Source organism: Haliotis rubra, unplaced genomic scaffold (genome assembly GCF_003918875.1).
Source record: "Haliotis rubra isolate DU_JTF1 unplaced genomic scaffold, ASM391887v1 Scf71, whole genome shotgun sequence".
Taxonomy (NCBI): Eukaryota; Metazoa; Mollusca; class Gastropoda; order Lepetellida; family Haliotidae; genus Haliotis; species Haliotis rubra.
Genome location: NW_025767424.1, coordinates 694,594 through 707,997, shown reverse-complemented (window position 1 = coordinate 707,997; position 13,404 = coordinate 694,594). Strand labels below are relative to the sequence as shown.

General features: G+C 42.3%; 1 protein-coding gene across 1 annotated transcript in view; it reads right to left on the bottom strand.

The window, feature by feature from the left end:
- Window positions 1-13,404, bottom strand: part of LOC124259100 (E3 ubiquitin-protein ligase HACE1-like) — a 72,312-nt gene that overhangs the window by 41,342 nt on the left and 17,566 nt on the right. Inside the window, exons 4-9 of the mRNA XM_046693191.1 lie at window positions 12,813-12,917; window positions 11,599-11,674; window positions 7,531-7,608; window positions 5,569-5,622; window positions 1,477-1,559; window positions 208-304 (exon numbers count right to left, since the gene is read on the bottom strand). Of these exons, the coding sequence (XP_046549147.1) occupies window positions 208-304; window positions 1,477-1,559; window positions 5,569-5,622; window positions 7,531-7,608; window positions 11,599-11,674; window positions 12,813-12,917 (493 nt within the window). The remainder of the gene's footprint in view (window positions 1-207; window positions 305-1,476; window positions 1,560-5,568; window positions 5,623-7,530; window positions 7,609-11,598; window positions 11,675-12,812; window positions 12,918-13,404) is intronic.

Sequence of the window (13,404 nt, the reverse complement as noted above, 5' to 3'; positions counted from 1 at the left end):
ACTTCTTCGTCCGGGTCCGGAAGCGCGGGGTCCATCTAAGCGAGTACAATTAATGAAGGTAAGTTTCGTTTCAACGAAAAATCGTCCGGAAGGCGGGGTTTCCGGATATACGGGGTCCGAGTAAACGGGGTTCGACTGTATTTGATGCATGAATATGTAACTGAAATGTCTGTCATCCTCTAATCATCATCCAAGACCAACACTCACCTCCACACTGAGGTCAAGCGGAGTCTTCCCCCTTTCTTCCTCCAAAAACTTGGCATTTCTCCTCATCAGGATGGAGGCAGCTTCATGCTGACCATGACTGGAAGTAGCCATGTATCACACCATAAAGAAGCAACACTCACAAACATCATTCTATACCGTTATATTCTGTGATTAACATGGCCTAGTTACATCCTAAATGACCCGTGAAGGTCCGGGTTAGAATTGATCTTTAGTAACCCATGCTTGTCGTAAGAGGTGACTAACGGGATCACTGACTTGGTTGACATTCGATGTTCCTGATGTTGATCACTGGATTGTCTGGTCCAGACTCGAATATTTACAGACCACCACCATATAGCTAGAATATTGCTGAGTGCGACGTAATACTATTAAGCCAAAAAGGTTCAGGACACATATACTGAGAGAAACAAATAAGGGAACAAATGAAAGATCACGTGCTCTTTTATTTTTATCCAGGTTTCTTCGCAAGCTTTGTATTGCACTGTGGGTGAAATCTCAGAATAAATACAGGAACACTGTGATGAAGCCATGTTCCCTTATTTCTTTCCTTCAGTATATTTAATATAAATACGATAATGTTTGATTGCAAAAATATTGAGTCTTATATCAGTTTGTCTAATTTCAATTTAGTGAGGTCAAGGATGAATTTGGAATGATGATGATATAGACTTCCAGTTGAGTGAATTGGAGCCAGTGACCTTTCTCTGGTCCTTTCACTTTTTCTGGAGTGAAAATCGGTAGAGACGTTCTCCAAAAATGAAGATAGGCACAGGCCATATATTACAGATTATCTCAGGATTACTTTTCATTTTAATGTAACTATTTTTCATGGCCATCACAAATAACAGTATTATCTTTTATGACACCCTTCCCCCAAAATACATTACCAGTTCCTAAATATTTATGACTGTAACCTAACCCTTTAATATTACTGGCAACACTTCCCATATAATATATGACCACTCTGTTATGTAAGTTGCTTGTTATACACCATTTGTCTGAAATGCTGTGGACTAGTTGGAGTTCCTACCCTTACTGGGCCCCAATTAGCAACGCAGAGTTGCGTCCCTTACTCATGCAAGGATCTTCTGGTTTGTGGCCAAGATTCACCTGACAATGGTCCTTGCTCATAGGTTTTAACAACATGATGAACTTACCCAACCTGGATCACTTCGTAACTGAAATACTGTACGACTCTGCATTTAATCACACAAAATGGACTACATATCAGTGTAGGTCTGTCCTTACCTGCAGGCGAAGTGTAGAGGGGTCCATTTGTTGTGGTTGACCTTGTTGATGTTGGAACCGTGGTCCAGCAGGCACTGCAAGGTCTGAGGAAGACAAACAACCAGGTCAAACTGACATGAACTGACAGAACTAAAGGAAACTAAATCCTTCAAGATTTCAATTTTCAACACACGCCATCATAGACACTAAAACTATGACATAAAAGTCACATATAGAGATGTATTGAACTTGAAACTCACCAAAACTTTGTAGATTTATATCACGTTTTCTGCACAAAATGCATTGCCACACATTCCCTTAAAATTTTTAGCAGCCAAATTTAGATAAAACTGTAGAGGTTTCCAATTCTTTGAAGAGAATAATCCTTGGGGTACATATATGCATTTTCTGCGGCTGAAAATGTCATGTGACAGTTGTATCAATGTTTTAATAAAAATATTGTACAATAAATAAAAGTCTTTTTATTTATTATACGGCCCCCACCACGTGGAGTTAACTCCCTGCTACGCATGCACAGCCAACCAGGTAAGCACCTAGGCCCGTATCATCATTCCTTCTGCTGAACAAATCAGTGAACAGAATTGCGGGGAGGTGGGCAGCCCTACCCCAAGGACGATTCTCTTCAAAGAATTGGAAACCTCTACAGGTTTATCTAATTCTTTTTCATAGAGATCGTCCTTGGGGTACATATATGCATTAACACAGACTCCCAAAGACCGGAGGCTAGGGAGGAGGGAATTCTGTCACAGTACAAATAAATAGCAATCTCGTAATTACGAAAAGTTGCTTATGTCATAACATTCACCTGTCATGTGTCTCGAAGCTTCCGCGAGAGGTATTATGGGAGGTGACCCGACAGGAAGAAATCGTACTGAGGACTGACCTCAGCATGTTAAGCATGACAACACATCATATAGAGTGTAAACAAACCCCGCCCACTGAGTGAAAACTCTATAGAGGGCACCATAAGGGGGAAACCATAACTCACAACCGAAAAGCTCAACCGGGTGATTGAAAGTTGGCAAAAATCAACAGCGGATAGGTCAATTAAACAACAATTGAACACAGTGTCTCAATAAAACCAAATAACCAAGACTCACTCGGTCAGGGTGGCAGGACACTGTCCACCGGAGAGAACAGAACGGCCAGAGCGTGCTCGATCACGGGAGTGCGTATCCAGCTGATAGTGCCGTATAAAAGTGCTAGGCCGGCTCCAAATAGCGGCAGAACAAATCTCTTCGATGGGCAGTGCCGCTGCAAACGCTTTGGAAGTGGCGACTGCCCTGACCGAGTGAGCCATCAACCCCTCAGGGGGAGGCTTGCCCTTAGCCTGATACACAGCACAAATAACTGACACAAGCCAGCCCCAGCCTTCCCGCCACCGTAACAGCAGAACAGATGGGTACCCGTACAGATCCCTTGTGTTCGTTTGATATAGACCTTGAGGGTCTTACGGATGTCCAACGGGTGAGTGCTCGTTGCAGAAGTCCCCGATGTGGAAGGCAGGGTAAGAGTAGGAAGTTCGATAGGAGCTGTCACATGGAAAGCGTGATTGATCTTCAGACGGTAACTATCCGGGAGGCGAATACTGATGTGATCGGAACACAGCCAGTGCCTGGTGTGCAGACATGGCATGTAAATCACCAACCTTTCTCCCAGATGTTACCGCCACCAGAAAAACGGCCTTTCATGTTAACAGCTGAATGGAAATAGCCGATAGATTAGAGAAAGTAGGACCGGACAGCCAATCTAGCACGATTGACAAATCCCAAGGTGGGCGGGTATGCCTGAGAGCAGGTCGAACCCGATCCACGCCAGCTACGAAGTGCTGGATAAGAGGGTGCTGCACCAGAAGAGCACCATCGACAGGGGAGGCTGAGCCAGAAACCTGAGAATTACCGGAAACCAGGTCTGTGACGGCCAAAGCGGTTCCAGAAGCACAAGTAGCCGAGCTGGCTGGGTGCACAGCTGGGAGAGGAGTGGTAGTGGCGGAAACGCCCACAGCACCTTGCCCATCCAATCCAGCAGGAAGGCGTCAGAAGCCAACGCCCTCTGGTCCGGTATCTGAGAGCAGAACACGGGTATCTGATTCATCCCGCCGCAAACAGATCCACCTGGAATGACCCATACAACAGGGAGATAACTCCGAATATCTGTCGATCGAGCATCCACTCGTGTGGGGCCAGGATCCGGCGAGAGAGAGCGTCTGCTCGAACGTTCTCTAGCCCCGGGAGATAGACAGGAATCACCTGACAGTCGCACTGGTCGCACCAGAGGAGAAACTCTCACGCCTCCCAAAGGAGCGCTAGCAGTGCATCCAAAGCAGTGCATCTGTTTGAACTGTAAGAGCTGGCGTCGGGATTTCCAAAGAGACCCCTTGGAGAGATTCCCGACATCGGTCCACCACTGAAGGTGAAGAGACAACCACCTGGGAACTGTGAGAGACTTCTCCAGATCCTCTGAGTGAGCCCACTGACTCGCCAAAGCTTGCTGTATAGGGCGCATCCAGCCACACGACAGAGACTGGTCGCTGCCATATGACCCAGCAGACGGAGCCAAGTCCGTGCCGGTGCCTGGGGCTGGGAGAGGAAGAAAGATACCATCTCCCATACTCTGGTGATTCGGTCGGGCGACAGTGACACAAGACCATGTTGAGTTGTGAGCGGCGCCCTGAGAAAAAACAAGTCCTGGTCAGGTACCAGGTCGGATTTCTTGAGGTTAATGATCGACCCCAGTCGAACTAGAATGTCTATCACTGTGTGAGTGGAATCTAGGATCGCTGGCTGAGTTAGCGCACGCAGCAACCAGTCGTCGAGGTAAGGGTGACAATGCCTTCCTTGCGACCTCGCAAGAGTAGCCGTCACTAACATGAGCTTGGTGAACACCCTGGGGGTAGTGGATAGCGTAAATTTTAATACAAAAGTCACATGAATGAGAAATAACCAACTGCAAAATCACAAGAGCGTTATAAAGAACAAATAAAGACCATACATACAGTAGTTGAAGTCTCAGACATAGTCGTAGTACGCATCTACTTTGGTCAGCACTAGTCAAGCATGTGTGTACACAATGCGTGACAGCAGAAGGAATGATGATACGGGCCTGGGTGCTTACCTGGTTGGCTGCGCATGCGTAGCAGGGAAGTAATTCCATGTGGTGGGGGCCATATAATAAATAAAAAAGACTTTTAATTATTGTACAATATTTTTACTAAAAAATTGATACAACTGTCACATGACATTTGCAGCCGCAGAAATGCATATATGTACCCCAAGGATGATCTCTATAATTTTTTTGGGGCAATTTGTAAACTTTTATTGTACCTATATGTACGTAAAACTGCCTAGTGATAATGACTTGAAAAGAAACACTATTCTTTACATACATATTTGTGTCTGCTGATATTTAGCCTTCAAACTGGCCAATCAGAGGGGTTTATTATGATTTGATAGCCTCTGACTAACCAATGCGAATTGAGTTATTTCTAATTTCATGGCGTCAAGGTTTTCTTGCACAGACATAAGTCACTCAGACACTACAGAAGAGTGTCATGTAGCAGAGTGAGTGAGTGAGTATGGTTCTACGCTGCTTTTAGCAATATTCCAGTAATATCATGGCGGGGTACACCAGATATGGCGTCACACATTGTACTCATGTGGGGAATCGAACCAGGGTCTTCGGTGTGATGGTGATCTAGCAGATGATCAGATAGGCCTTATTCAATTAAGAATCATTCTGCTCATATGACGACGTGCATGCGTGTGCATGTGCATGTGCGGCTGCTTGTACTAGCCCAGACTTAAGCTGGTTTTTTTATAGTGCTAGCCCATCGAGATACCATGCCGCACTCAGACACATTATACTGACTCCGAGCCGACCAGTCCTTGTTGTACCCATTAATGCCGAGCGCAGGCAGGGACCAACAAGTACCATATTTTAACGTCTTTTTGTATGACGCGGTCGGGGATCGAACCTGCAACCTTCCCGCTCTCCGGGTGGACGCTCTAACCACTACACCACGGAGGCGTCCATAAGACCTTAAGTTGTTTGGAGAAGTAATACAAAAATAGTATAATTGTGTATGATACATACTGATTTGTGACCATTCTGACAGGCTACATGTAGTGCAGTTTGTCCCTGAGAGTCCTGTAAAAGAACAACAGTACATCATCTACCAGCTCTTCTGGGATAACTCTCCGCCAGCAAAGGTTAGGTCTCATATAGCAAAGCAGTCTCACACAAGCAAGTCAAGTTTAATGAGTTAACACAATCTTTGGTACCATGGATTAACACCTCAAAAGAGGCCTTGACTTAAGTGAATACTTATGTTGAGTAAGTTAGTAAATCACTCTTCCAACTAATTCAAGAGAAATATAGACTCCTATGAGGATCTTGCTTTCATGAAACTTGGATCACCACATTCCAAGTAATGCCAAACTTTGCTCAAGAATGATAATTATGACGATCCCCCAAAAGTAACTGACTGACTGACTGAGTTTGGTTTTACTTTAGCAATATTCCAGCAATATTCAATTTGACACCTTGCATTGTACCCATGGGTGGATGACGAGCTAGCGCTTTAAAACTACCCACCCACGTGCCCCCCAAAGCTAGGGGGTGGTGTACTTTAAAATTGCTAGTGTACTCCGGAACAGTGGCACATGTAAAATCATTTGCCCTGATAATTTTTCCACTATACTGGCCGTTTTCTTGTTGATTTTTTAAAAAAACAACATAATTAATGTTGAAAAGTCAACTGGACACCGGTACAGTGTGATATACAAATTTGCTTGCCCAAAAGAAAAAAACACTGGACTTGGACGTCGGGCAATGGGTTATTTCCACCCCTGCCTTGCCTCTGGAAAGTGGAGAACAAAGACTGTTGCGACGACATATTTATCATCAAGTCAAATGCTGATACGAGCCACATTACTGTCAACAATCACTGTGTAAGTATGTTAGAAAATTTAGCAATGTCAACACACAAAAACTAACGATTTGCATTAATTCTTCTAGTATATTTATATAGCGTACATATCCACACAACTGGTGCCTGCTCAAGGCGCTGGTATTTTTTCCCTCGATCATTGGATGTCAATCTCAATGGCACATCGTATTATCAATCTCAACTCCCTGGGGAGTATAAACTCTTGCTGCCACTAGGCGCACCGAGTTATTGTGGCTTTCTCAACCTAACGAGGTACCCATTCACAGCTGGGTGGACTGGGACACATAGTCACAGTACTTTGTCCAAGTTCACTGCATGTTGCTGTACCCGCAACTAGGTGTTTGCATGTATTCATGACCACCATCTGGTCATATACCAACGGATTCGTGGGTTCTTTTAAGTGCACAGGGTTGTGTACTGTACACTAGGGGTTGTGACAACACTGAAAGAGTCTGCACACAAAGTTGACTCCAAGGTTTTTACACCCGGTCACAGGTGGGCTCGATCCCGCACCTCAACCTCGCTGGATCACTAGCCTGGCGCCTTAGCCAGCTCGCCCACCGCACCCATGATATACATGTATAATGATAACATGTATATACATACTTCAAGTGTTTTTAAACTGTTGTAAATCTACAGTGACTGTCAAAATAGACACAACATTAAGTGATTTGATTTGTTACTAAATAATCTATGCGGTAAAAAATGTCATGATTAAGACAGATCTTCTTAGCCAGGAGATAAGGTTACATAAAAAAATAGTCTTGTTTCTCATAACTTTTTCAAAAAGATATGGGTTGGGCGGGCGGATTTTATTTTTACATTTTATTATATTTTATGTCATAAACCCCTTGATTTCTGTGGAAATTTACACCTTTTCTCCCGATAGAAAATCAGAACTTAGAAGTGTAAAAAATTCATGCACATTTATAAAGTCAAAGTTGCATATACTCTGGTGTAAATATTAAAAGAAATCGTAGGGTCGGGTCAAATTTTTGGGTTGGGCGGTAACGAGAAACAAGACTATTTTTATATGTAGTCTAACAGGCAGGCAACAAGTTTTGGACACTCTCTGACCTACTCCTAAAGTGCTACAAGTATCTGACCTCTATGTCCACTTCCTCTACATGCTGTAGCAGGTCCTGCAGGAGTTCTGTCCGACCGTTCACCGCCAGCCAGTGGATCTATACACAACATCATCAGCCATCATGGTCCATATCCAAGCGGAAATAGCAGTGTGTTGTACATGTGTCAGAAACAGTGATATACAGACAATAGCAAGTGCAGGGGTGGAAATAACTTTAAAATTGCTAGTGTACTCCGGTACAGTGGCACATGTAAAATCAGTTGCCCTGATAATTTTTCCACTGTACCGGACGTTTTCTTGTGGATTTTTTAAAATAAACAACATAATTAATATTGGAAAGTCAACTGGACACTGGTACAGTGTGATATACAAATTTGCTTGCCCTACAGAAAAAACCACTGGACTCGGGCGTCGGGCAATGGGTTATTTCCACCCCTGAAGTGCTCTGTGCTTGATACGTTTACATAACCGTCAGTTCAACTCATAATTATCATATTGTAGCGAGATCGGATTAAAGCCGCTTTAAGCAATATTGAAGCAATATCACAACAGCAGAAATTCGCTTCATACATTGAACCTTTGGGTGAGTGAGTGAGTATGTTTTTTTGCCGCTTTTAGCAATATTCCAGCCATATCGCGGTGGGAGACACCAGAAATGGGCTTCACACATTGTACTCATGTGGGGAATGGAACCCAGGTCTTCGGCATGACGAGCGAACGCTTTAACCTGTAAGCTACCCCACCTTAATTAATAAAAGTCTATATGAATTCACTCAAACGGAGCAAAATAATCCTTAAAGCCAACCATTGTCAATACCAGCTCTGTTACGCTTTACGGATATGGGAGAATGAACCTGGCAGAATGAATAGAACATTTCTTGTATCCCCCCAAACCTTTGAGGCTACCCCTTCACCCCAGGCCTTTGGTGTGACGAGCAAACACTTTAAAAGCTAGCCTACCCCACTTCCCCTTATGACATTGAAACTACTATGTGGAAAATCTGTTGCAATCCATGCAGGCATGTTGTTGATAGTGTGAGCATCGAATCCAAGCAGTTAGGGTACACACTCACAGACAAGGTGATGCAATTTAACAATGTCCTCTGCATCAAGCAACTGTTAACATGGTTAAGACAAGCATGTGTAACTGGTGAACAGTTCTGGGTTCCGTTTCACAAAGCTACGTAATGCTATGATGGTTCTAACTCCTATACTGAAACATAGACTTATGACAGATTGTTTTGTGAAGTGGTACCTTGTGCCTGTATCACAAAGAGATCATAATGCTAAGACCGTCGTAGGTCATATACTATAACATAGACTTACGCAGGGGTTCAAAATTATTTTAAAAAAGCCACTTGCCACAGGGCAAGTGACTTTAAGAAAGTAACTTGTCCTGACCAAATTTCCACTTGCCCTGATTTTATGACATAATTATGATGATGTAATTATGAAAGAATAAATCAACATGGTATTTGATGTTAACCCTTTCAACACCGCAGGCCGCTTAAGCGGCCACAACGTTATGAGTCCCCAGACACCGGAGGCCGCTTAAGCGGCCAGGCAGTAGTCACGTCAAAATGAGACATAATTTTAGGAACTTACCTGACTTATGATTCATATATTAAATCCATCACATTTCAGAATGTCTGGAAACACTTATTAAATTTCAATTGATCCTATATTATCGGCAGAATTAAAATTATAAACTATTTTTCGCGAATGTAATTGAAAACAACGATTCTGGGACACATGCTTCGAGCTGGTCCACAATAACATTGTCAAAGAGCAAAGTAACGATGTTTCGAGGAAATGATTAAATAAATCGAATAAACTAATGAATAAAATCAACAACAGCATTCATAAAAGTTGTCAAGCGTGCATATAAAATTACTTTTCCATCTTTTGTGCGATCATGTAATGCAAGTCAAATCACTGACAAGTGACATCTCGCTCTCCGCCTCAATCTTCACTTTCGGACCGCGATGTTTAATGCGAAAATATATGCATGAAGCATTTTTGTCACAGGTCATAACCTAGCACGATCGTCCAATAAGTCCCATAATTTCACGTATATATGTAGCGATTTCTTGCTTAATATGTTCAGAATAGCATTATTTTACCCAAAACTTTCGTCTAAATCTAAAGGTTTTGTTTACGAGGACGGTATCCATTGCCGTAATATGATTGGCTGCCTTAGGTCACGTGTCTGATTTTGACCAATCACGACCCTTATAGCAGACTGTAGCGAAAAAGCGTCATTAGAAACCAATTTTTATCCAATAAAATCGCTTCTTACAACTGTGAAAATACTCTCAGCAAGGGTGATATTGTTGATGTTCAGAGCTTTCGAACGATTCGCCTCGCATGTTATTCATACGAAGCTTCGAAAACGGAGGTATTTTCCGTTGTTATGTCATGTTACCGAGCGGAAAGCCACAGATATCGGGAAATAGGCGACCATACATATTATTTAAGAAATCTTTTTATAATAATTTTCTGATTACGTAAAAGTGAAAATATAAAAGAAAAAGGCACGGGCATGTTATGACATGTCACAAATGGAAAAAAATCGCCTTAGTTTTTGCTTCTTTCGTGGTTTATCTGGACGTTATAAATGTAAGCTTGCATTTTCATTCAAAATAATTTTATTTAAGTTGTAGTTGTATTATTTGAATAATATTATAAAAATAAACTTCATATTTATCAACAGTAGGATTAGATCTTTTAAATGGTGTATGGGATGTAGTAGCAAAAACGTTTTGCAAGCTTATAATTTCCTTCATAAACATAGGCTTCATCTATGACCTCAGAGTCTCTGGGAACTCGGTGTCATGGCAGTAAATGCCTCTGGTTGACTGGTGTTGAAAGAGTTAATGTTTACTGGACTATTGATTGAAAAGTGATTAATAGCAAAGAAAGATAACTCTACTTTATCATCATTGTGAAATTTAAAAGCTACATTGGGAGCAGATATGAAATTAAAGCCAAATGTATTTGCATTTTGAAACAATAGGTGGAAATTATTTAGTAGCCCACGGACAAGCAAGATACATGTACCATTATTTAATTGCCCGAAATGAAAACTCACTTGTCCCGGGCGTCAGGCGATGGGATTTTTGAACCCCTGCTTACAGCAGTCATAGTGTTATGATAGCTTTGAGATACAGGGCCCAGGGGTCCAACTTTACGAAACAATCTGTCGTAAGTCTATGTTAGAGCAATGACTTACGACAGTCATAGCGGTACGTAGCTTTGTGATACAGGGCCTATGGTCCAACTTTACGAAACAATCTGTCGTAATTCTATTTTAGAGCAATGAGTTACGACAGTCATAGCGGTACGTAGCTTTGAGAAACAGGGCCTAGGGTCCAACTTTACGAAACAATCTGTCGTAAGTCTATGTTAGAGCAATGACTTACGACAGTCATAGCAGTACGTAGCTTTGAGAAACAGGGTCGAGGATCCAACTTTACGAAACAGTCTGTCGTAAGTCTATGTTAGAGCAATGACTTACGACAGTCATAGCGATACGTAGCTTTGAGAAACAGGGCCTAGGGTCCAACTTTACGAAACAATCTGTCGTAAGTCTATGTTAGAGCAATGACTTACGACAGTCATAGCGGTACGTAGCTTTGAGAAACAGGGCCTAGGGTCCAACTTTACGAAACAATCTGTCGTAAGTCTATGTTAGAGCAATGACTTACGACAGTCATAGCGGTACGTAGCTTTGAGAAACAGGGCCTAGGGTCCAACTTTACGAAACAATCTGTCGTTAGTCTATGTTAGAGCAATGACTTACGACAGTCATAGCGGTACGCAGCTTTGTGAAACAGGGCCTATGGTCCAACTTTACGAAACAATCTGTCGTAAGTCTATGTTAGAGCAATGAGTCACGACAGTCATAGCGGTACGTAGCTTTGAGAAACAGGGCCTAGGGTCCAACTTTACGAAACAATCTGTCGTAAGTGTATGTTAGAGCAATGAGTTACGACAGTCATAGCGGTATGTAGCTTTGTGATACAGGGCCTAGAACTGTTCACCAGTTACATGAAACCAACAAAGTTTGGGGTACATGTGTACTCACTGCCGTCAGCCCTTCGTTGTTGCGAATATTTACATCGGATTTATTCTCCAGCAGCTTGTTCAGACATTTCTTTTGTCTGGAACAAAACACACACATGTGCAAACATTTCTCTCAGATAATCATTATTCTGATCAGTCTTGCGTCAACTTATTCCAGTGGTATCACGACTAGGACACCAGTCTTATGTCAACATATTTCCCACTGATGAAGGTGAGGTCAAATTGGGTTTAACGTCGTGCTTGAGAATATTTCGCTCATATGACGACGTGCATGTGTGTGTATGTGCGGCTGCTTGTACTAGCCCAGACTGAAGCTGGTTTTATAGTGCTAGCCCACTGAGATACCATGCCGCAGTGAAGCAAGAATACCCCACTCAGACACATTATACTGACTCCGAGCTGACCAGTCCTTGTTGTACCCATTAATGCCGAGCGTCAGGCAGGGACCAACAAGTACCATATTTTAACATCTTTTGGTATGACGTGGTCGGGGATTGAACCCGCGACCTTCCGCTCTCCGGGCAGACGCTCTAACCACTACACCACGGAGGCGGTCCCCACTGATGAAAGTGCAAAGGATTGTTCGGCACTGTTCAACAATGTTTAACATAAAGATTATACCAAGTACACAGTCTACATATTTTCTAAGATGTACATCTTTTTGCAGCAGTTTTATATTATTCCAGCCAAAAATCAGCTAACAACTAGGGTTAAAAAAAATAAGCTGGCCTACAAGAAATCCCAGCAGTATTCAAAACTTCACTCAAGAGTGAGTGAGTGAGTGCGTGAGTGAGTGAAAGGGTGAAAGAGAGAGAGAGAGAGACAGAGACAGAGAGAGAGACAGACAGACAGAGAGAGAGAGAATTGCTGCAAATGACACCAGAAAAGGGCTTCACACATTGTGCAGATGCAGGGAATAGAACCTGGATCTAAATACAGTAGAATACTTTTATAACGAACTTGATGGCTATAGCGAACTGTTTTAAAAGTCCCGAATAAACCTTATATTATCATATAAAAAAGTGAATAGCAAACTACGGATATAACGAAATAATTTCAGTGGTCCCTTGGAGTTCGTTATAAAGGTATTTTACTGTATTATCATATGTCAGCAAGTAGTGGTGAATCATGTAAATGCTTCAGTCAAAAACAAGGAACAGAGCATGTCTCCCCAGGGGACCCCATCCCTTGACGTGAGATGATGTTCGTAATTACCCATTTCTAGCTGCAAGATGAAGTGGTGTACAGCCGGACACATCCTGAAGGTTTACCTTTGACCCCTTCTTCAGCAGTAGGTGAAGGCACTCATATGATCCGCAACTAAAAGGAAATTAGATGTACAACAGAAAACTCCAGCAAACTCCATTTTAAACGGTAATGAGTGAATATTGAATAAATGGTCTACTCCCATTTGTGAGAACTCCCAATTGTGAGACTCCCAGTTATGAGACAGTGGAGTAGGTAATTAACAAAGAAAACACACCATACTCCCCTGTCTGATAGAATGGATTAACCCTAGCTAATTACTGATTTGCTATGTAACTGAATCTTGTGGAAGTCTTAATGAAACTTTATAAGATAAATTGATTAACATACACTTTATGTAGGTAACTTCGTGATTACTTGAAAGAGAAATTAATTTACCTACTCAGATTTACATCCGTCTCCGAAACTACAAGATATAGTTTAAGAAATAGCTCTGAAATACAAGTTTACAGTCGAACTGCCTCTTATGCCAAATCCTTTTCACCCGGCACTATCCGTTATAACCTGGATACCATTTTGAACGGAAACAAAGAATTTACTC